Source organism: Rhineura floridana, chromosome 11 (genome assembly GCF_030035675.1).
Source record: "Rhineura floridana isolate rRhiFlo1 chromosome 11, rRhiFlo1.hap2, whole genome shotgun sequence".
In the NCBI taxonomy this organism is placed as follows: Eukaryota; Metazoa; Chordata; class Lepidosauria; order Squamata; family Rhineuridae; genus Rhineura; species Rhineura floridana.
In genome coordinates this window covers 17,315,131-17,339,648 of record NC_084490.1, presented here as the reverse complement: position 1 = coordinate 17,339,648, position 24,518 = coordinate 17,315,131, and the positions used below count along the sequence as shown (strand labels likewise).

The following is a 24,518-nucleotide window of genomic DNA, read 5'->3' as shown; positions in this document are numbered from 1 at the left end:
GTCCTTAAGCTTTGTAAAATTTATTTTATTTTCATTGACCAGTCGTTGCATCTTACTGAAGCCATGCTATGCCAGTGAGTTGGCACTGTCGGGGAAAAGAAGAAGGACTATATATGAGAGACACAGGTTATCCAGTGCAACAATTTCTTAAGCCAGGGATGTTGAACCTGTGGCCCTCTAGATGTTGTTGGACTCCCAACTCCCATCAGCCCCAACCGAGATGGCCAGTGGTCAGGGAAGATGGGAGTTGTAGTCCAGCAACATCCAGAGGGCCACAGGATCCCAACCCATGCCCCTAGTGACAGTCTCTTCCTTCCTTCAATGCACAGCGTACCCACTAACACTGCCATTTCCGCACCCAGTGGTCCTCTTTGATCTTTGGCCACATGGAAGTAAGACAAAGTTTCTCCCTTCCAGGGTTCTCACAGCAGTGTGGGAAAAGCACTCCTCTGCATTTCAGAGGCTGTCGCATTGCTCCCCTTTGCTCTGCAGCATCTGTGCTTGCATCCTCTGTAGCATTTCTTGCATCCGGCGGAGCTGGGCAAAGAAAGAGAGATGTTGAAATTGCACTCGGCTTTGGGGTGGATCCCACCTGTTCACCATTTGCCCAGTGTTGAGATATCGCTGCTGAGGGACTGGCAATATGGGAGCAGGGAGGAAAGCTAGTTGTCAGGGGGATCTAGTATCGGACAGAGTCAGCAACTGTGAACTCCAAGGGAAACACACAAGGCATTCAACACACAGTCCTGCTCCTGGGGGACTCACCTCCTCGTCCTTCTCCCGAATTAATTTCTCTGTCTCGGCCAGAGGTAGGAGTGGCAGCTCAGTGGCACTTTGACGTGACAGTTTCCTACGGAAGCAACAGAGAGGTTGTGATAGGACCCAGGAATATCCTGGCTCCTGCCTGTAATTTTCACTGGATCACTCAGATGGTGCAGCATAGTGGCTAAGTGACTGGGCTACAACTAAGAAGACTCTCACCTCAGCTGAGGTGGCCTTAGACAAACTACTCACTCTTAGTCAACCAATCTGCGATATGGGGATGGTAATACTGATTTATTTCAGTATTCAGATTTATTGTAAATTTTATAACAATGGTTATAAGCTAGGATTTCCCAACAAACATTGTGGTTCGTTGCTCTCAAACAAGGCAGGATTTGTAAGCTGACTTCAAAGCCTGATAGATGGTTTGGAAACAACAAACCAGGAAGCCAGGTTTGCACATTGCAGAAAGCCAAACTTAATTTCAGCTTCCTTGGTTGTTGGACCTGCTCGCTCAAAAGGAGGAGCAAATCCAGACGCAAATGGGCTGTGCGCACCAGCACTTGCTCATTCACAGTAAACCAGGAGAAGTGAGGAATCCCAACTTACTACGACATGTGAACATGGCCAGTGTATATGAAGCATGTTGAACACTAGAAAGTGCTATAGCAGGAGAGGGGAATCTTTTTCCGTCTGAGGGCTGCACTCCTTTCTGGGCAGGCCTCTGAAGGCCGTATGCCAATGTTGGGTGGGATCAGGGCAAAAGTGGACAGAGTGGTGAATAGAAATGTTACCTTTCTACAGTAGGCTTGTTTCTATACAGTAGGCTTCTCTTCTGTATCCAGATAAGCAAGAAGCATTGTCAGGAGTTCAAGGACTTATTCTAGCCAGGCAAAAATATGTGGGGTGTGAAACAGGGCCACTGAGGGGGGTGGCTTGGGGAGAGGGCACAGGGCCATCCAGAGAGTCTTGGAGGGCCACATTTGGTTGTAGGCCCTGAGGTTTCCCACCTCTGCTGCTCTATAAATACCAGTTCTTACTATTATTTGACTCAATGGCCTTACAGGCCCCTTCCAATTCTACCATTCTGTTGCTTTTGATTTAAAGTTTTGGTAAAGCTAGCGTCATCAAGTTTTGGTAAAGCTAGCGTCATCGTATCTTGTCTGAAGGGAAGATGACCATTTCCCCCAGCACTTTCTTCCCTCTCTCCACCACCTTCTCTTTGTCCTATGTTGACAAATTGTCGCCTTTATTAAAAGGACTCCAGAACTATTCTTTTAAAACCTCCACTTGGTACAGTTCTTTGTGAACCTGAAAAATAGATTAGGCAGAATAATCAGTTGACCAGATGAGAGTGGTCTACATACAGACCCCTCTCTTGAAGGGTAACTAGTGCACACGTTTGTATTCAATATAGAACTAAGTTTACAATTCTGTCAGTGCAAGGCTTTTGTCTTGCGCAACAGAACATTCTTCCCCTGTCTTCCCCCTAAATCTGTTCTGGGTGTTCCCCTAATCCTCTGGAGTAGATTTGGAGATGGCATGGAGGGAGGGGGGAGAGGGAGGGAAATCCCCTTACACTAGTTGAATTCTGCTAATGCAAGAAGTTAGTTGAATACCACCTAAACTTTTTTTTCACACAAACACACACACACACATGCACACCTCTCTTTCTTACTTCTTAAAAGCACTTTGTTATCTTGCCATTAGGAAGTTAACTGAAGGAACCTCCAGCTGCCAGATCACTCCTTGGTATCGTCTGAATAGGGCTGCCCTTGTTAGGATGTGGAGTGTGCAGTTATGCTTTATGATCATAAATTTTCTTGTCTTAAACTATTAACCAGAATCTCTTCAGTCTCTCTGTTTATTCCTTAAGGGAGCCCTTGGTCTTGGTCTCCCAAATACTCTCCCCTTCAGACAAATCTGAATTTGCTTACGCGCGACTGCTGCGGTCCCGAGCCCCAGGTCTAGTCAGACTCTGAATGCACTGTGCACGGTAATTTTCATAATGAACTTCCTGGGTCACATCCTTTAAGTCCTGCATATGGGTTTGAATCAACATGTTCCGAAGTTTGAGGAAGTCACAGTGAGCAGAGTTTTCCACTAGGGGGTGAAAAAATACAGGAAGTTATCAGTAGCTTCCTTTGCCACAGTGCCCTCTACTGGGCCTCCCCTTTAAACGCAACTTACCTTCAACTGTCCCCCAAGGATATTGCCGTCCACGGAACACTTTGTCCTTCAACTCTTTGACCACGTGACTGGATCCAATTACAGCGAAGGGGATGCTCCTCTGTAAGAACAACACCAGTGAGATCCATAAATTGTATTGTTCCGACTTTTCTCTCCTGCAATACTTCTCCCCAGACCAGAGGGAAGACCAGAGCGGAACTCGGAAGCCTCTTAAGAACAAAAGAGCCCTGCTGGATCAAGCCAATAGCCCATCTAGTCCAGCATCCTGTTCTCACAGTGGCCAAGCAGATACCCAATAGGACCTGAGCGCAAGAGAACTCTTCCCTCCTGCAGTTTCCAGCAACTGATACTCGGAAATATGCTGCCTCCTGTTCAATTCTCACCTTCATCTCAGCATCCTGAGCTTTGAACTCTTCGTCCTCATCTGAGTCGCAGTCGGGAAACTCGTAGATATTGATCCCATTTTCTTCTAACTCTTGCCGGATCTGTATGTAAAAAGGAATTGAAACAAGGAGCTACAAGACCAGGAGATGTAGCTGTAGCTATGCAAGGGATAGGGATAATTGTGGAATATGTGAGGATCTTAGCCCCAGAGATGCAGGCACTGCAATGGGGTGTCCTGTTGGGCAGAGATGAAGAAGCTTTTTCAGTTCCAGGCCTACATTCTCTTGTGGCAACCTTCTGGGGGCTGCATACCAGCAGTGGGTGGGGTACAAGTTCAAGGTCACATTCCGGCCAGGCAAAATCACTAGAGGAGAGAGCAGAGCCAATGAGGGATGTGGGCTGGGTATGTATGTGGCCTGGGTAAAATCCTGAGGGCCGGTTAGAGAGGCCTGGGGCCTGAGGTTCCCCACCCCTGGGGTAAGATACCTACTTCAGACTGGTTACCTGCTGCATACACCTCAGGTTCCCCTGCAATGCTCCTCTCGGAAGCCTCACCTTCTTTTTCTTGCGTTGCACCTCTGTTGGAGTCAAGCTGTCTGCCTTTCCAATCACTGGCACAATATTGACTTTCTCGTCGATGGCTTGGAGGAATACAATGTCTAGGGGGCGGAGCCTATGGTGGGGGGAGTCAAAGGCTTGACTTCTGTTTTCAGAGCATCTCGCAATTCTGTCTCCTACCCACCATCAACCTACCCTGTTCTCTAAGTTGGGCCTGTTGGCCTAATTTTTGTATTGAGTTGTGGCTAAGGTGTTTTGGTTGTGACTGCCCCCCCCAGTTGTTCATTTATTTTGAATGCAAAATAAAAACAAGCCCACCTAAGATCTGCACCCCAAGTATGTGCTGATAGGCTTAGCAGTCAGCAGCAAAGGCAGTCTGCACATGCTCAGTGACATTTTATTATCCCTTCACCTTTTGCAGCATTGGACTAGTTGCTGGAAATAAAAATCATGGGCTTCAAATCAAGCTCCAGTTGACTCTTCTTTGGAGAACTGAGAGATATGACCCTGACTCAGTATAGCCACTACACCCACATTCTGAACTTCCATGCGCCCTACCCATGTCCAAAGGGTGATAGGACATAGAGACAGCAGTGGACACGTCCATCCTGGATATTCTTGCGATCCAAGCCACTCTCATCTCGAAAATACTGCTCAAACTGGCAATCAATAAAATGGGCTATTGGCTTCCAGCTGTTGAAAAAAACAGGTAGGAGAAGAATGGACCCAAGGCTGTGAGAAAGCTCCCTTGCTAGTCAGAATCATACAGACAATCCCTAGTTTCCTTGGCTTCATGTACATCATAGGTCAAGTAGTGGGAACAGGGTCTGGGCTGCTAGTTCAAGGTCTGGAGGGGAAGCTACTTTTCCATAGCTGCATGTTACACCACTTGACTTGTGGCTTGTCATGTCAATCTACCTTCATTGCATTTGAGGTAACATCATTGGACATGAAATCTCTGTCTGAGACACAACAGCAAACCATGGTTTCTTGTGATGTCTGAACCAACAGTATTCAACAAGCCATGGTTTATGTCCGTCAAACGAGAATCTGAAACCAAGTTTGCACAATCTTTGTTGGCATCCCATGGTTTGGGCTGCTGCTCCACTCTCTGAGTCCACTGTTTGCAATAGCATCTGGGTGTTCTCAAGGAAAGCAGGGGAAGAGAGAGCACAAGCCACAGTATGATGTTTCATCCAAACCAACCTGCTGCAGTGCTTGCTCTATAGCAGTGGCTTCACACGTGCAAACCAATCATTAGAGTAAGTGTGGACAATCTTTTTTCTATCAAGGGCCACACTCCCTCTGGGGTAACATGTCAGGGGCTGTATACCGTGGAGGAGGGGCTGATTCAAAAGGGGGGCAGTCTTTTTTCTCTCTCCCCCACCCCCTCTCTCTTGCTCACATCCTATTTTTTTCCCTCCTTGTCACATGCAAGAAATTAGCCCAAGGGCTGCATGGTGCCCACTTCTTGGGAAGGGCTGCAGCTCAGTGGCAGAGCATTCAATGCCCAGCACCTCCAGGTAAGGCTGGGAGAGACTCCTTGCCTGGAACCCTGGAGAGCCACTGCCAGTCAGTGTAGAGAGTACTGAGCCGCATAGAGCAATGGTCTGACTCAGAACAAGGCAGCACCCCATGTTCCTGCATTAGATGCTGCAGCCATTGGGTGCTGAACGTGCCTGTGCAAACTCTCCCTGAACTTCCATCCCCTACATTTTCAAATTGGGCCCATCTTCTCACCCATAAATCTTTGATTCATAGCTCTGGAATCTCAGTCTCCAGCATCCATCTACCCTGCTGGAACTTCTTACTAGCATCTCTGCTTCATCATAACCAAGACATATGGATGTCCTCTTACCACTCAGTGTTGTCCACTGCATCCCCAAATCCTGGGGTATCAATCACTGTCAGTTTCACTTTCACCCCCGCTTCTTCAATATCTACTGCATGTTTGACAATCTCCAAAGTCTGGGGGATCTTGTCTATGAAGCGGAGAAGATGGGGCAATAATAAGCGGGGCAATAATAATAAGCACTATGGTCACCTTAGCAGCAATCCCCGCTCCCCCCCCCAATATTGCATACTATGGCAGCCATCAATCCTTACTCACCTTGTGTGTCTGGAAGCACCCGGTCCTTGTACAGATCTGTCAAGAAAAGGCTGTTGACAAGAGTGGATTTTCCCAGTCCAGATTCTCCTATTGGATGAATGAGTGTGAAGGTATAAGTTACTGGTCCTGAAACTCTTGGAGGAGGACCTTTGTTAGTACAGGTGTAATCCTGGGACTAGTTCTCCAACTATTAGGACTTGAGGAATTTTATTTCTGTGAATTCCAATCCAAACTGACCTGAACAGTGTCTCCTGGAATAAGTATCCTTCAGATTTTGCAATTTTCCTATTTTTGCAATACATGGCTCAAAAAATGTACCAAATGTACCAAAATTCACTCTTTTAAAAGTGTACATTAAGATAAAACAGTTTAGAAATGCTTATACTGAGATAAAAATACATATTTAAACATGCATTTAAATACAAATTGTAGATTAATGTGGACAAAAATGGACTAGAGTAGACACATACAAAACAAACATGGTCTGGAAATAGACTCATCTGTCCATCCCTGGTCAGGATTCTGGGTTCTCTACCTACCACTGGAAGCAGATACACCCTAGAATATTATAGGAGTAGGCCTGAGAGTGAGGACTTCAGGGTTTCGGCTGAACCTGGCAACCAAGAGGTCTTCTGTATCTTTAAAAGTTGTGCAGGGGGAAGGGAGAATTCCACCTTGTGGTTTTTCCCATTACAGTGTTGCAAGAACACCTGCACTTGGCTGACTTTCTCATCTCCTAAAGATATAGGATCAGTCTCGGGCCCTGAACCTGGCAACCCTATCCCTAGACCATACAAAAAACAGCAGTTAGGGGCATCTCTTCATTTTGCACAACAAAACAACAGGCCTATCATAGTGTAGCAAGAGAAGACCGCTCCAAGGATCATGTCTAGGTGTAACCAGGATGCCTGGGTTCTCTGTCCCCTCGGGATGTAGAGTGGGACCTTGTGGGCTAAGCAGGGATGTTGGGGTTGGCTAGGACGGAGAAAGCTGGTCTTTAATAGCTTGTTACCTGCTACCATCAGGGTGAAGTCAAATCCCTTCTTCACCGATTTCCTGTGGACTTGGCTGGGCAGGGTAGCAAAGCCAACGTAATCTTTATCCTGAGGCAGACAGAAAGATTGCATGAGGAGACATCCCACCGTCGGGGCCTTTCTTGGGATTCTAAGAGAGATTCCCCACTAAGAAAACCAGGGGGATAAAAGAAAGGAAGGGGTCTGTTTTATGCATTCTTACCATAACGGGTCTCTCTAGTTGTACTGGGGAGACGCTCGCTGCAAGGATGTGTGTGCACCTTGTTGGCTCTAACACCGGCTTCCTGTTGCGGTGAAGCAGGAAGCCAGTTTTGCACCCACATCAAGGCGTCCTGATCTCCTATTGGCTGGCCCACTTTCATTTCCCTCCTCTCCTTTCTTTCCACCTGTGGGTAGCACAAGTTTCAAGTCAAAATGTCACCCACAGACATAAAAACATTTGGAAGGTTGCTTGGTGTTTGGGCGGACGTGCCTGCCTCCCTGCCCTTTCTCTTTGCTCTTCTGCTTGCCTGACCAACTTGCAAAGTTTAGTTCAGTTTTAGCCAGCTTGTGCCCTGTTCCCCCGCACAACAAACAGTGTTCAAGATGGTTTACCCAAAAAAAGTGTGTGCACACTTGCATACATGCACACACTTTATTTTGACAAACTTGGATGAGTCATTTATGGGAAAGAGTGACTTCTGCGGGGAAAATAAAGAAAGTCATTATGAATGATCGCTGAGCCAAGCCAGAGCAATGTATATAGGGCTAGCTCCATGTTATAGGATTGTGGGGATGATCTGGATGATGTCTGTGAGTCCCCTCCAAATCTGTAATCCAGAATCTGAAAGTTGGAATCTGCAGTGGACGAAACCTGCTCTGCTGGTCAAACAAGTTCCTTTCATAAATTAATAGTTCTGGCCAAGTTAGTTTCTTTGTTTGCTTCATGGGCCAATCTACATATAAAAATTGTGGTCCAGAGGAGTCCTGTTGCTATAGAAACTCTTTCCAGAGAGAGGCCCTCCTCTCCTCCCCCCTCACCTGGCTGGAGGCCCCCCTCATCCTGGAGCTCAGAAGTGGCCTGCGTTTGTTAGTATTAGTCTGAAGTGAAGTTGGAAAAGACAGAGAGGCTTACCTGTCTCTCCGGTCTGAACCCCAAGTTATGGCTTTGGGGAGTCCCCAAGAAATCTAATGGGGAAGCAAGATCTGTTGCAGTGCTAATGCTGTGAACCCCTCCATCTTATGCTCAGGTTGCGTATACATGTAAATAAACCATATCTCATAAACACACCATAGTCTCCACCAAGGAAACCAAACCCTGGGTATGCACAGGAAGCCCTGGAAGTCTCTTGAGGCTCGGAGATTGGAGTGGACACAACATCCACATTTGAGGAGGCCCTCACCAAAGGAGGGAATCAGTGGCAAAGATGGGCTAGTGATAACTGATGGGGAGTGATGGCATAAGCTACCGTGTGCATTGCAAGACTCTGTGGCAGACAGGCTCCAGCTAGCCACCATTTCCTTTTCCTGGACACTGGATAAACCAATATGTAAGGGGAGGAGCTTGGAGACAAGTGTTCTAATTCCACACACACACACAGACACACACACCACTGCATGAATTAGGAGGGCAACTGTCTGAAGCGGTGCGCACACTTCTACTATTGAGGTGTTGAGCCCCAGCTCTCCCCGGAGGATCAGGGAGGGGAGTCGGTTGAGCCCCAGCTTCCCCAGATAGAGCAGGGAGAGGAATCAGAGGTAGATGAAGCTTTCGAGGACAATGAGGGAGGGGGTATAGTTGACAGTCTGCCAGTTCCCACAGACAGTTCTCTCGCTGAAGCAGACCTCGCTCCACCTACAGATGCCCCAACAGAGCCGTTGGGGGATGACCTGGTGCACGCGCCAACTCCCCCCCCCCCGGACTCCCTGCCTGGTACTTCAAACGCTTTCCCGCCTCCTGAAGCCGAGCCGGCACCTATCAAACCTGTACTGTCAGATGAGGCTCGCCCCACGCGAGACGCAGAGAGAATCGGGTCAGCCAGAAGGTGAAACTTCGGAGAAGTCAGAGATTACGAGCGAAGACCTTTCCTACTTAAGGCGGCACCCCCCCGACTGGGGTGCAGAGTCAACTTTCTTCACACGCTGCAGAGTACACCTAGGTAGCTTAGTTAGAGACCGTAGTGAGTTAGCATAGCTATGAAGCACGCTGTTTTTGATGTAACCGTTACTCTAATAAAACAAGAATTAATTCCAGTCTCGCCTCCGTCTTGTGTCTTGCACTCTGGGCAGGACATGAGGCTACCCACACGAGGTCGATGTGCATGGGGAGCAGAACTAGGCCTGCCCTGGGCCCCGGCACCCGGCACCCACACACGTGAGCATGCGTGCATGTACACCCATGCACGCACACCCCACCTACCTGTCTCTCCTGTCTTTTGTGGCTTCCATTAACCAAGATGGCTGCCGAGGTTTCCCTAAGGGGCTGAAGCCTCCGCCACCATCTTGGTTGATGGCACGCATGGTGCTACGTGCGCACATCCCTGCCATCAACCAAGATGGCGGCGGGGCATCAGCACCTTAGGGAAACCTCAGCTGCCATCTTGGTTAATGGCAGCCCTGCACGCGCAGCCACAAAAGACAGGGAAGACAGGTAGTAGAGCCAGCGAACGGGCGGGCGACTTGCAAGCTGCCTCCCTGCGATCCGTGGCAGTTGTCCTGCCACAGATCGCGGAAGAGGAGCTCTACTTCTCCCTCACCCTATCGAAGGGCCCCTTGGCCAGGGCCCAACCTGGGCTCCCTTTGGCGCCCCCTGTCAAGGCTGCAACAGAGATATCCCTGCTACATCCCCCGCTGGTCTTACTTTCCCATGGGGAAGATTCACAAATTATCCTCTCCTGCAAGCCTTAAGGGATACGTAGGCAATAGGTGGACACAGGTGGTTTTATGCCAGGGATGGGGAACTGCAGGCCCGGGAACCCAATATAGTGTAGATATCACGACACAGTGAGACACGGTGAGACCAGAGTTCAATTTCGGAGCCCCCCTCGTAATTCTGGTCTCCGCTTTTATTTTACCTCCGCCTGGAGGCGTGGATTATTTTTTCTCCATAAACAGCCTATGACCTTTAACTATTGTATAACATCACGTACATACATAGTACAACAGCATTATCTACGTGGCAATATGCAGGCAGTTATTTAACCACTACAGATGTCAGTATCGTTTACAGCCATAAAGTTAACCACATCCTGTTTTTCCACTGGTCAGATCGCAATGTCTTGAGAGATAGTGTACTGAGAACAGCAGCGTGGTTTGCCAACGTATGCTGTTCATTCAGTCCACCCCACATCTCCCCCTTTTTTATTTTTTAGCAAAAAGTAATTACTACGTAATGGTCGCGGAGCAACAGGTGTACACGTCTGGAAAAGGTATTGTAAAAAACAGCATAAGCCTATACTTAAAATGAGTAAAAGAATAGCATATCTAAGAATCTGACTTAGCCATCCAGTGGGCAGCCAACTCCAAAGCCACTGCCACCAAGTTGTAGGGGCGTCCTGCAAAATGTTATTAGCTAGATCCTTCAAGTTTTTTACCTGTGCTCTGATTTCAAAACTGTTGTCAGTTAAATTAAAACAGCACATATTCTTTATAGTTTCGCACCCCAACTGATGTTGTAATAGCAGGTAATCTATAGCTGCACGATTATCCAAGATAGCTTGTCTTAATATACCCTGCTCTTCATTTAACAAAGCAATGGCTCGAGAGGTGGCATTTATCATCTTAACATAATTACAGGCTAATTTATGTAATTGATTGCTGTTACTTACTGCCAATGCAGGAAGTCCAACAAGGGAGATGGCTAGTGATACACTTTCTGCTTTATTAAGCAATTCCACCTTGTCATTACAATCAGCCGGCATGGCAACAGCTTCTCTTTTCCTACGTTGGGCTAGCAACTCCCTTTTATGAAGGAAAATGGGAACCAGTCGACTCAGGCAACAGATGGTATCAGAAATATTAGCGGGAACATAATTAAAAGTGGTTTCTCCACATGTCCAAAACCATCCACCTGGTAAAGGAATGTGTCCGTACATACTGGATATGTTAATGTGCTGTGTACAATTCCATGTGGGTCTCCCAACCTTTAGACATCCCTTCTGCACCTTATGTCGACTACAATTAACCATCCGAGCACACGTATTATTAATGGAATTTGCAACATGTGATGTAAATAATTGAAAAGCATTAACAGGCAGCTGGAAGGTTGGAGTTCCCCAATTCGAAACAGTATGATATTTAATCTCTGAAGTATTCATGAACCGCCCAAGTCCTGTAATGTTCCCAATATCCCCAGGTGCTTTGCATACGGGTATTAAACATGTTCCCAACATACCCATTTCCTGTACATGTTCAGTCATGCAAAAGTCACTCACATTTGTCATTCTTGCTAACTGAACCCAGATATTGTGTTGAAACCGCATCCCCAACTCCTGCCCCAACCTGTCAGCCCCGGCGCTTCCTAAAATCCAACAAATGCAAAGTACAAAAATAGAATTTGTATTTAAAGACGCAATTAAAGCAAGAATGGTATTCTCAGTTGTCTTGTCCACCCCGGCTTGTTCCATTGCTTTTTCTGCTTGTGTTGCTAAGTTCTTTATTTGGCCCCAAGTCACGGGAGGTTGCGGAACATTCCGACCACGCTTCCTGGAAGACATCCCAGTATCCTGAAGTTGCAGAGAAAAATTAGGGATGGGATTCTTAAGATTATCGTGCCAGGACATCGTCTTTCCAGGGCCGGATACACCTAGCAGGTACCCACACAGGACCGTCAGGCGTAGACACAGCCGCGTAACCTCGACCCCACGTTATAAGCGGAACTGGGCCTTTCCACTCTGGATTTGGTAGTTGCCGAAACTGCACCCGCGGGGCAGGTAGAGACTCCGACTGCTGAAAATGCCGCTGCGCTCGAGTAGAAAAGGAAAAATGAGTATTGGGAGATTGAGACAAATTTAAATGATTAATGGTAAACAACACTTGTGCCAGCCACTCCTCTTTGGTGGCCAATCCCAGTGGTACTCCTCCTTTTTGTTTTTGTTTAAGCAAATGCTCTTTAAGGGTACGATTGGTACGTTCGACGACAGCTTGACCTGTAGAATTATAAGGAATACCAAACAAATGTGTAATGGACCACTTAGTGCAAAACTGTGCAAATTGCTGTGAAACATATGCAGGGCCATTATCAGTTTTTATCGTCTGAGGTTGGCCCATGATGGCAATAGAACGAATGACATGATTAATAACATTCTTAGTTTTTTCCCCTTTCTGAGGAGTTACCCATATGTATCCGGAATATGTATCTACTGTAACATGCAAATACTTCCATGGGGAGAAAGTAGGAAAATGTGTAACATCCATTTGCCACAACTGGTTAACTATGAGACCTCGTGGGTTCACTCCTGGTTCTGGGGATAGAGTTAACTGTGTGCATTGGGGACATTGTTGAATAATGGCAGAGGCTTCCTGGGCAGTAAGATGGAATTGCTTCTGGAGTGCTTTAGCATTTTGATGATGAAGGGCATGACTTTCTATGGGTGTGCAAAGGAGGGCACGAAGAGCCTGATCAGCATATTGATTACCTTCTGTTAACAATCCTGGGAAAGGTTGATGACTGCGAATATGAAATATAGCAAATCGACAAGACCGAGTATGTATGAGTTTTTGAAGTGTAAGCATAAGAGCAAGTAGATTAGTGTCCAGCATGGGAGAGACATAACTACCGGGTAATGCAAGTACAACATTTTTAACATAAAGACTATCGGTAATAATGTTAACCTCCTGATCTGCAAAAGTCAACAGCGCCATACTAACAGCGGCCAACTCAGATCTCTGAGCGGAAGTTTGGGGTAAGGTGAAAATTGTCTTCCAAACCCCCTGCTCGTGCCATGCAACAACCCCTCTAGTTGGACTGCCATCAGTATAGACCGTGACCGCAGGTAAGGGTTGTAAACTGATTACAGATTGAAACTGGATAGGAATTTTTTGTGTAATTTGAAGCCGTGGATCTGATGAGGAACGACATGAAATTGTGCCCAAATAAGAGACTAAAGCCCATTGAAGGTCATCAGAAAGTGCAACAGCATTTTCCCATGTGTAAAGTTTAAGAGGCAACGAAATTTCAACCGGATCGATACCTAATAATTGCCTTGATCGTAATCGTGCTTTTTGGATTATTTCTGCTGCTTGCATTGGCAAAGTTGTGATAGATGACTTTGGTGTATGGGCTAAGTAAAGCCACTCTATTATATGTGTAGCATTGGAGCCTGACTCCTGAGTGAGTGCAGCAAAAAGTTGGCTTCCATCAAATAAAACAAATAAAATCAGTGGTTTATTCAATATTTGTCGATCCACCCAAATAGCTTTTAACGTTGTAGAAACTAATTCTAGGGATTGCCTTGCCTGTTCCGTTAAAGTAATAATATCTGCAGGTTGACGTCCTTGTTTTAAACATTCAAATAAAGGCCCCATGTCTTGAGTGGTAAGTTTACAATATGGTCGAATCCAATTAATAGAACCCAAGAATTGTTGTAGTTCTACATAAGTTGGCTTCATTGACAAAGTAAGACAGGGCAATACAGGAGTGGAGTAGGATTGCATTAATTTATGTCCTAAATACAGAAATGGTTCTTTGAGTTGTACCTTTTCAGGGGCAATCTGCAACCCTGACTGTGACAAATGATCAGTAAGGTGTTGTTGCCACATAGATGGGAGGGTTCTCCCAGCCACCAAGATGTCATCCATATAATGGTAGACCAATAATGTAGGGTATTGAGCCCGAAAGGGTCGCAGGGCCATGTCTACAAACTGTTGACATAGGGTTGGACTATTTAACATGCCCTGAGGTAGCACTTTCCATTGATATCGTTGCGCAGGGCCAGAGTTATTATATACGGGAACAGTAAACGCAAATTTCGGTGCGTCTTGCGCTTGTAACGGTATTGTGAAAAAGCAATCTTTCAGGTCTATAATAGCTAAGGAATAGTCATATGGAATTAAATTTGGATTAGGCGTCCCACATTGTAGCGGACCCATGGGCACAATTAATTTATTTATTTCTCGTAAATCATGTAAGAGCCTCCACTTTCCAGATTTCTTTTTAATCACAAACACTGGGGTGTTATAAGGGCTATTACTTTCTGCTATATGATCAGCTTCCAGTTGCTCCTTTACCAGTTGGTGCAGAGCTTCTAATTTTTCTTTGGGTAAGGGCCATTGTTCTACCCAAATGGGTATGTCTGTCTTCCATTGTAAAGGAAGAGCTGCCTTTTGTTGGCTAATCATTAATAACAATGGTGGTCTGGAATTGCTCCAGTAAATCCCTTCCCCACAGATTTACTGAAATGTCCAAAATACAAGGGCGAATGTGGGCTATACGATCACCATCAAGAGCAACAACTTGTATCCAATCCTTACTCCGTTTTGAATCCTGAGCTCCGCCCACTCCCCACACAGAAGGGGCCACTTCTACTGGCCAAGAGGATGGCCAGTTATGTTCAGCAATTACTGTGACATCTGCCCCAGAATCTATAATACCTTCAAAAATAACATTGTTTAAACAATACTTACGAACCGGTTTCTCCCTGGTCACTTCTGCCAGTACTGCAGCTACCTGTGGATGGAAAGGATTACCTGAAATACTCACACTCGGCGATTTCGTCCTTGTAGATCCGAATCCACCAGTACGTTTTTGGGAGGAAGTGTTCGATGTGAAAAGACGATATGGCAATAACAATAGTTGCGCAAAAGAATCTCCCTTCTTCAACTGAAGGGGAAGGTGACTCCAATACTGAATATAAATAATTCCCTGATAATCAGAATCAATAACACCAGGTACCACCATTATATTATTCTTGGAAGCAGAGGATCGCGGTAGTACAAGGCCTACGGTGCCTTCTGGTAAAGGGCCAGTAAGTGTGGTAGGCATTAAAAGAACTGCTCCAGGCAAAGGAACATCTTTTGACTCTGCATGTATTAAATCAATTCCAGCGCTTCCTTGAGTAGCAGGGGTGGGTACACTTCCTTGAGATTCGGGGCTGGAAGCCTGCCCCAAGTTCAGTTTCCCTCAATAGGACGGGAAGACACATTGGTATTGGTAGTGGGAGCTGAACGACACTGATTAGCCCAATGATAACCCTTTTTACATTTCGGACAGATCTTCTTTGGCCGGTTTGTAACAGTGCCCCCACCTTTAAATGCTCCTCCGCCAGGAGCCCGACATTCCCTTCTGAAATGACCAGGCTTTTGACAATTAAAACAATTGCCTGTAGGTTTGTTACCCTGTCTTAATGCCCCAGCTAACAATGTCATGGCATGAACATGTGTACCTACCTCTGCACAAGCTTGAATCATGTCTCCCAATTCATATTGCGGTCTATGAATAATGTTTTTCAAAATCTTTTTACAGTCTGTGTTAGAATTCTCGTAAGCTAATTTTAACAATAATTCCCCTTGTGCCTGAGGGTTATCAACCTGCCGTGTCAGAGCCTCTTTCAAACGGTCAACAAACTGAAAATAGGGCTCTGTTGCTTGCTGCCGTACATTCGTAAAAGAACGTAAGGGTTCTTTCCCAGCAGGCACCTTTTTAAATGCTTTCTGTATACACTCAGCAGTTCGATGAAATGCGGCTTCAGGCAATACCCCTTGTTGTGCTATGGTAGCAAAATTACCTGACCCATAAATTTGCTCGGGAATGATATTAGCATCCCCAGCTGCTATAGCAGCATGTCTAAATTCTTGGTCCCAAACTACATATTGCGAAGGAGTCAAAATCATCCTAAAGAGATCCTTCCAATCTTGAGGGATCATGTTATATCCAGTAGCTACTCCTTCCAACATCCCTTGTACATAATTAGCCGTAATCCCATATTCTCTTACTGCCTTATTTATTTCTCTAATAACAGAAAACGGAAGAGCTGTCCAAGTTGCTATGCGATTATTAGCATTATTAGGATCTGGCTGATATGTAACGGGAAAAGCTGAAATTGTACCCTCCCAGTCTCCCATTTCTTCCATAGATAATAATCCTGAGGCTGCAGCCTGAGCTATGGCTGCTTTAACCTTCCCAGTAACCTGTTCTTGTTGGACTGGAGGGCTATATGGAGGAGCATTTACAAATTTCTCAATATCCTTTTCAGGTGTAGGTAAAGAAAGTTGGGGATAAAGAGGAGTTTTCTGGTCAGAATTGGCAACCAGCGATGTCTCTTTTATCCCTAAATGACTAATGGCCTCAGCACACTTTTGCCATAATAAGAGATGGTGAATAGGTGCTCTTGGTTCTTCATGTAATTTTCTCCCTATCTTTATCCAATCTGACTGACGTAGCGATCCTTGCTCTGGATACCATGGACATTGACATTGAATTGTTTTTAACAATGATTCAATGTGAGAACGACTTACAAAAGCTGAGGTATCCTGTTTTAAAATTTTTTGTAGCTCTTGTGCATGAACCTTCTGCTGAGCTGACAATTCCCCCCCCATACTCACGAATGGGAGCTGTACGCTGAGGTGCACCGTTGGCTGATCCTGCCAGTGGGTACGAGGGTGTTTGTTCTGAATCACGTCGAGGTCACCAGATGTAGATATCACGACACAGTGAGACACGGTGAGACCAGAGTTCAATTTCGGAGCCCCCCTCGTAATTCTGGTCTCCGCTTTTATTTTACCTCCGCCTGGAGGCGTGGATTATTTTTTCTCCATAAACAGCCTATGACCTTTAACTATTGTATAACATCACGTACATACATAGTACAACAGCATTATCTACGTGGCAATATGCAGGCAGTTATTTAACCACTACAGATGTCAGTATCGTTTACAGCCATAAAGTTAACCACATCCTGTTTTTCCACTGGTCAGATCGCAATGTCTTGAGAGATAGTGTACTGAGAACAGCAGCGTGGTTTGCCAATGTATGCTGTTCATTCAGTCCACCCCACAATATAGCCCTCCAGAGTGCTCTGTCTGGCCCTCAGAACATTCCCTAGGCCACACTGCTACCCATCCAAAGTGTTATTGCCTGGCTAGAATGTGTCCTTAGAACTCTGTTAATGCCTCTTGCTTGCCTGGGTAGAGGATAAATAGGGGTGTGTGTGAGAGAGGATTCGTTCTGCCCACCTTTGCCTCTGGCCTTGCCCACCACTGGCAGGCGGCCCTCAGAAGGTTGCTGAGAAGAGAATGTGGCCCTCAGGTTGAAAAAGTTTCCCCACCCATACATTATACACAATCATGTTTGAAGCAGGAGACTTGCTGCAGGAATTCTGGGCAACCTTTCAACATACTGAGGCCATTTCCTGAAGGTTCTCAGATCTTCTCAAGTTCACAGTGTGAAGAACCTTAGTTGAGACCAGAGCTTGGAAAAGTTACTTTTTTGAACTACATCTCCCATCAGCCCCAGCCAGCACCATGCTAGCTGGGGCTGATGGGAGTTGTAGTTCAAAAAAGTAACTTTTCCAAGCTCTGGTTGAGACTAATGCTCAAACTGGAGAGGGGCCGCGGGGAGGGGAGGTGGGGGGAAATCTAGACTCCTTATATTTTGTAAAGGCTTCCTTAGCTACAGTTTTTAAAAGGTGGGACGGGCAGGAAGAAGCTTCTAGACTTCAAGAAAGTCCTCACTACCCCCCCATCCTCTGAGGAATTAGAGTTCATAACCTTCCGGGGGGGAGGGTTACATTGCAGCTGCAGGATCCCTTTCCTTTTTTTCACCTGGTTACCCCATGACAAAGACTCAAGTTACCTATCAGCACCAGGGATGTAGTTGCCTCGGGTCATGGGGAGTCATAGACCCGCTACTTTTTTGGAAGCAGGGTCCCAGCTAGGTCCCTATTTATGAGCCAAACAGCATGAAAAGGGAGTGTGTTAGCCATTGAGAAGACTTTAATTTGGATTCCTGCATTGAGCAGGGGGTTGGACTCGATGGCCTTATAGGCCCCTTCCAATTCTACTATTCTATGATTCTAAGACTCCTCTTACTAGCTAACAAACAGCCTCCCCTTTCATGCTGATTGGCTCCTAGGGAAGCCTGTTGTACTGGAGTATAGACTCACGAAACAGACCAAAAGAGAGGAGGGCCAGTGGGAAAGGGGGCGTGGATGTAAGGGTGTGTGGCGTGACTATCATGAAGGGACCCTGCACTTCTGAATTTGCCACTATGCTACTGACTTCAGTGCTCAGCCACTGCATTCTGTATTGTGTGTGTTCCCTGACCAACCTCTAGGGGGCTCCTGCTGTCCCTTATTACTGCAGAACAAAGCAAGCACTGCAGGCAAGCAAGCAACAAGTCTGTCTAACCAAGCAACCAGATGCTTCCGTGCTGTGTCTGTGAGGCAGGACCCACAGGTTTTGCACCAGCTGACTTTCGGCATTTTTTAAAAAAGGCAGACCCCGATGCAGAGCGTGTTGCACTAGTCTATTGTGGATATAACTAGGTAAGTGCTTCCAGACTGTCACTATTTCCTGATGGGATTCAATCATCATGCCAGTAAATTACAGTTGATTTGGGAGGTCTTGTGCAATAAACCTGCTTCCCAAAAAGACCAGACTTTTTTGCAATAAGGAAAATGATAGGAAAATGCATTGGAAAGTTTAGGAGAATACTTGCTTTGTGAATGTTCATTAAATAGCCAGCATTGTTTAATATCCCTGCAAAGAAATCAGGATGGATGCTCAATTAACAGGTAGCCTGGAAGTGCCCAGTGTGGCAAGACTAGGAGACTCTTGCAGCCAAAATATCTGTAATTTTATTTAATTGTTTTCTTCCATTTCTACCCCACCTTTCTTCAGTCATGAAACCTTAGGCAGCATATGTGTGATTCTCAGGTGGTCACCCCTCCAGGCAGTCACCAGACCTGCAGGCTGGAGCAAGATAATGTGCCTTCAGGTAATCCCTGGGTTCCTTGGTTTATTGGTAGTGGAGGTTAATTCCACCAGTTCTTTTAATGTTAACGCTGTCATCTCATTCTAAAGTTTAGAAACTAAACATTAGGCAGTGGGGGAGCCTCAGAGCAGGGACTGTTTAGAACTGATTTTTTAAAGTCTCTCTGAGAACCATTTTGGCTAAAGGGTGGGGTATAAATGCTGTAAATAAACAACTCCCATCATCCCTGGCCAGGGTTGATGGGAGTTATAGTCCAACAACATCTGGAGGCTACAGGTTCCATCTCTGTCCCTGATTTAAGCAGTTCCTCCACATATGTTATGACTAGGGTTGCCAGGTCAGAAGCATCCCAAAACCTGAGATTTCAGGCAGGGCCGGTTCCAAGGGGCGGCCAGGTGGGGCACTGGCCCGAGGGCCCCTGAGGCTACAGAATCGCTGCCGCAGATCGCATGGCAAGAGCTTCGGGGCTCCCCTATTCCCTTGCTTAACTTACCTTGTTCTGCGGTTGTGCACACAGCGGTGTGCTTAAGAAAGATGACTGCTGAGGTTTTCCTAAGGGGCTGAAGCCTCTGCCGCCATCTTGGCTGATGACACGCATGTGTGCTGCACGCTCGCATCCCTGCTATGAACCAAGATGGCAGCAGAGGCTTCAGCTCCTTAGGGAAACCTCAGCCGCCATCTTTCTTAAGGGCACCGCTGTGTGCATAACCGCAGAACAAGGTAAGTTAAGCAAGGGAATGGCAGAGTCCTGAAGCTCTCGCTGTGCGTGAATCGCGGAAGGCAAGCGCTGGGGCCTGGGGCAGGCTTTTGCCCAAGGGCTCCAGAGTGTCTGGGGCTGGCCCTGGGCACACGCACATGTGTATGTGTGCGTGTGCACATGCGTGCCAGGGCCCAGGGCAAGCTGGTGCCCAAGGGCCCCAGGCATGTCTGATGCCGGCCCTGATTTCAGGGGTGGGCCCTAGTGATGTCACAGGGGTGGGCCTAAGTGATGTCACAGGGTGGGCCCAAGTGAAGTCATTAAGCATGATACATTAAGCATCAATCACAGTTGCTTGGAGCATACAATTAAACAAAAATCTGATTGGAAATTGAGATAGAAATCTTAGCTAAAAGATGGAGCCTGGGTAGGGAACATTTAATCTAGCATACTTGCATTCAGCAAGAAGGGTTTAAGTGCCTTCAGGCCAGGCCAGTCACCAGAAGGCCACTGTAGAAAGAAAGGAGCCTAATATTGTAGAGGTGTTAGATGGGAGCATTCAGGAGTAAAGATGGATGTCTCTGAAGGCTGCAATTTTAAACACACTTACTAAGGGACTAAGCCCCATAGAACTCAACAGGACTTACTTCTGAGTAGATATAGTTTGGATTGTGCTGTTGGTAAAGCTTGACTAGGGATCCTCTGCAAAGACATCCATATTCAAGCAGGGTTGGCAACCCCCTGCCTGGAATGCCCTGCCCTTATCTTTTAACGTGGCTGCTCCAAACTTCTTTACAGATTTGACCCTTCACTTCAGAAAGAGGTCTGAGAAATGAGTAAGAGAAAGAAGATTCTCTACCCTTTGTGTCTACCCTGTGGGCTGCTATAAACTCACTTTGACAGCCAACCCAGTTCCAGTGAGTAATAATTGACAGAGAGAAAAAACACATGGTTTGGTCTACCTTCACAGGCAGCAGCTTGGGAGCAACAACAGTTGTAGCCACACTTCCCAATTTGTGACTTCTCTTTTACCACTATTGGGCAAGAAACAAACTGCCATGCAACCAACAAGGTGCATCATCAATGGGTTTTAGGCGGTTGAGCCGAGCACATTATTATTATTATTATTATTATTACTATTACTATTATTATTATTATTATTATTATTATAAATATTTCTATCCCGCCCTTCCACCCTACAATAGGGCACTCAGGGCGGCTACAATAAAAACGAATACATACATAATAAAATACACAATAAAAACACAAAACATTACAGTAGATTAAAATGCATAAAATACTATTAAAATACATAAAATGCAGTAATGCATACACATACAAACATGCATGTATATATGTGCATGCACGTATAAAAAAGTGAGACTAAAAGAAGATTTAAAAATGGAGAATAAAAAGCTTAAAACAGTATCAGGCTGACCTGTCAGTCCCAACCAAAGGCTCTCCGGAACAAAATAGTTTTGACAAGTTTCCGGAAGGCCATCAGGGAGGGAGCAAAACGGGTTTCTCGGGGCAGGGAATTCCAAAGTCTGGGAGCCACAATTGAAAAAGCTCTGTCCTGCGTGCCTGTCAATCTAACTTCTTTCATTCCAGGCACGCAGAGAAGACCTGAGGTAGATGATCTTAGATGCAGGCTAGGAATGTATGGACTTAAGTAGTCCCTTAAGTAAACTGGTCCAAGGCCATTTAGGGCTTTAAAGGTCAAAACCAGCACTTTGAAAGGGCTCGGAAACAAATTGGGAGCCAGTGGAGTCGATAAAGCACAGGGGTGATATGCTCCCTGCACCGTGCTCCAGTTAGCATTCTGGCTGCTGCATTTTGGACCAACTGTAGTTTCCGAATTGTTTTCAAAGGAAGCCCCACATAGAGTGCCTTATAGTAATCAAGCCTCGATGTCACCAATGCATGTGTCACCGTGGCCAAGTCAGATGCTTCCAGGAACGGATGCAGCTGGTAGACCATTCTGAGATGGCCAAAAGCACCCCTGGCTACCGCAGCCACCTGATATTCCAGCAGCAGGGCAGGATCCAGAAGAACTCCCAGACTGCGTACCTGCTCTTTCAAGGGGAGTGCAACCCCATCCAGAACAGGTTGCAACCCTATCCCTAGGGCAGTTTTTCCCTTGGCCAGCAACACTTCCATCTTGTCTGGATTAAGTTTCAGTTTGTTTGCCCACATCTAGCCCCTCACAGCCTCCAGGCACCTGTTCAGGACAAACAGTCCCATCTTGCCATCAGATGGAAGGGAGAGATAGAGTTGAGTGTCATCAGCGTATTGATGACATTGCACTCCAAATCTCCGGATGACTTCTCCCAGTGGTTTCATATAAATGTTAAAGAGCATGGGAGACAAAATGGAACCCTGAGGTACACCGTAGGCCAACGGCAACCACTGCTGTTGCTTCTATGGATGTAAGGAAGTGAGGTTAAAGATAAATGAAATGCAAACAGAAAATGAAAAACAAAAGACAGTGATGCTTTCCTAAATGCAATACCATACCAACCACAGCAAGATTCTTATGAGTAAGGCAGACAACTTAGCATCCCACAACCAGTCAGGATTCATAACCGAAAACCAAACTAAAAAAATCCTGGCAGCCACTCAGTTAATGCAGAATGCTGCAGCATGATTGCTGACATGAGTGAGATCCTATCAGCACATAATATGTCTGCTCTGAAATCTGCATTGGTTGCTGATTTGCTACCAGGCCAAGTTCAAGCTGTGCTTTCCATGTTATGCGTGCCACATAGTACTTGTTCTGCTCTTGTAAGAAATCAGTCCTGTAAAGTGGCAGCATTTTGGCTGCTCTGTTCATAGGGTATTTGTGGTAAGAGGTATTCAGAGGTGGTTTGCCGTTGCCTTCCTCTGACTTCGGACACATATAATACTTTGGACACATCATGAGAACTGTAGTTCCCCCCCCCCCGAGCTACGATTCCCAGCAACCTTAACAAAAACAGTTCCCAGGATTCCTTGGGGAAAGTCATGTGCTTTAAATGTGCATTGAATGCATTTAAAAAGTATGGTGTGGATGTGCCCTGAAGCTCACACAGGATCATGATTTTAATGCTAATCCATTAAAATCACTAAAAACACTTTAGTGTTAAGTCTGAACAAGGCCACTGAGTTGTGTATAGTTTTTCATCCAGCTCTGGTAACAAGAAATTGCACCACTGAGACGGCTGATGGCTTTGCCTCCCACTGCTACAGGCCTCCTTTCCTCTCCTGGTGCTGCTTCTATTCTTATTCTTCCTCACTTATTCCCTCCCTTTCTTCTTGTTTTGTCACTGCAGCAGCAGTAGCGGTTTCTCCACTGCACCCTCCACCTCCTCCCTGCCTTAGTTAGAGAAAGGGCCAAGGGAGTCCTTCCTCAGAGCGAGGCATTCTGGAAGAGGTGGTGGGTTGAGTGCCTCCACTGCCGCTTGTGGGAATGCTGTTGAATTTTAGTAAAACAAATTAAAGTTACTTTGAAATAACTTTTAAAAGAATTTCTAAGTTTAAATAGCATTTCTAGCCACTGCTCTTTCCTGGCCACCTGGCCCAGAATGCCTCTCTCTGCCCCTTTGCCCCTCCTGAGAATGATGCAGGGAGCAGGTGCCGGGGCAGCAGAGAGCATCACCTTAGCTAGTGGGTGGCCAACCAGTGGCACAGGTAGGTGAGTGGGATTTTTGGGGGAGGGGGCACCAGTTTGTTATTCTCAGTGTCTGTCGCCTGAGACAATCGCCAACCCTGTTTTCACCAGTGTTTTGTTTTGTGTCTTTCTTTTCTTTTTTACAAACTTCAGGTGTAGAGGCAACATTCTACCTTGGATGACTTATACAGTCGGGGAAACTTTTATGATTTTTTGATTATGTAGAGTTGTTGTTCATTGTATTTGTATGTTATTTTATTCTTTTGTACGTTGGCCGTTTATAGGCGACTTAGAAATAAAATTTATTATTATTATTATTAACCCTTTTCCATCTGGTGCAGTTTTCCTGCTGAAAAATCTTCCACGGACTCAGCAGCCCTAGGCACACCACTTTCTTTCCGCTACTCACTGTTATGTGTACTTTATATCTGTTTCAAAAATTGCCAACTTCCGTTTCCCGCTCTCTCACACACACACATCCTGTATAGCACTGCTAGGAGACTGTCCCTGCAGATGAATTACCATTCAGGAATCATCCACAGTCTTGAAAGACACATTAAGTGTTTGGAGGTCTTTGCACAAATCCCTGATGTCTATCAGGCAATAGTTATAATCAAAACTATACCGATAGGTTCATTCATAGTGTGATGAGATGCCAACGTTTGCATTTAGAGTCAAATGTATCAAATGTGCACATTTTGAAACAGCACGAGAACCCTAACACAGCCATCCTTCAAAATTCATACTTATCTGCATTTTGCAATGCAGTTCTCCAACCAATGTTTTCAAAAATGCATAGGGAAAACTATGCATAAAAATGAATGTATTTGTGAAAATAACATACAATAAAATGAATATATTAGTGAAAATATACAAAATACATTATATTAGGAGAAACTGCTAAAATTTGTATATTAGTCAAAACTGCATAGAAAAAGATGTTTATCAGGAGAAATACACACTAAAATGCTGAAGAACTTTCATGAGGATTTTTTAAAAACATGCAAAATGTGTCATATTAGGAAACATTGCTTGAAAAATATGTACATTTGTCATAGCTGCATACAAAATGTGTTTATCAGGAGAAATTGGCACTAAAATGCTGAAGAATTTTCATGAGGAATCTTTAAAAAAAGCAAATTGCTGCAGAAATGTGGAGAACTGAATTTAAGTTTGGAAAAATGAGAAGCTGAGAAATCCGAAGGCGACAGATACTTCTATCCTCA

General features: G+C 45.6%; 1 protein-coding gene and 2 long non-coding RNA genes across 3 annotated transcripts; 1 reads left to right on the top strand and 2 right to left on the bottom strand.

The window, feature by feature from the left end:
- Positions 1-5: 5 nt before the first annotated feature.
- SEPTIN1 (septin 1) lies at positions 6-7,313 on the bottom strand. Its single transcript, XM_061588061.1, has 11 exons — positions 7,241-7,313; positions 7,017-7,107; positions 6,005-6,091; positions 5,753-5,876; positions 4,453-4,587; positions 3,892-4,009; positions 3,336-3,437; positions 2,953-3,052; positions 2,700-2,865; positions 766-850; positions 6-537 (listed from the first exon to the last, which is right to left on the bottom strand). Exons 1-11 carry the CDS (start codon positions 7,241-7,243, stop codon positions 457-459), a joined length of 1,092 nt encoding a protein of 363 aa, XP_061444045.1. The 5' UTR covers positions 7,244-7,313; the 3' UTR covers positions 6-456.
- Positions 7,314-11,198: 3,885 nt separating this feature from the next.
- Positions 11,199-16,724, bottom strand: LOC133365801 (uncharacterized). The gene is made up of 3 exons (XR_009758322.1): positions 16,558-16,724; positions 14,641-14,683; positions 11,199-11,976 (listed from the first exon to the last, which is right to left on the bottom strand). It is a non-coding gene; the product is annotated as an uncharacterized LOC133365801 (long non-coding RNA).
- A 1,650-nt stretch (positions 16,725-18,374) lies between these two features.
- Positions 18,375-23,518, top strand: LOC133365977 (uncharacterized). The gene is made up of 4 exons (XR_009758337.1): positions 18,375-18,497; positions 18,853-18,949; positions 20,442-20,560; positions 23,446-23,518. It is a non-coding gene; the product is annotated as an uncharacterized LOC133365977 (long non-coding RNA).
- Positions 23,519-24,518: the final 1,000 nt, after the last annotated feature.

Excerpts from the sequence above, each read along its gene's own strand:
- SEPTIN1 (XM_061588061.1), bottom strand. Across the intron at positions 5,877-6,004 it reads GGTGCTTCCAGACACACAAG|ACAAGATCCCCCAGACTTTG; the intron begins GTGAGTAAGGAT and ends TCCGCTTCATAG. Across the intron at positions 3,438-3,891 it reads TGCAACGCAAGAAAAAGAAG|ATCCGGCAAGAGTTAGAAGA; the intron begins GTGAGGCTTCCG and ends TTTTACATACAG.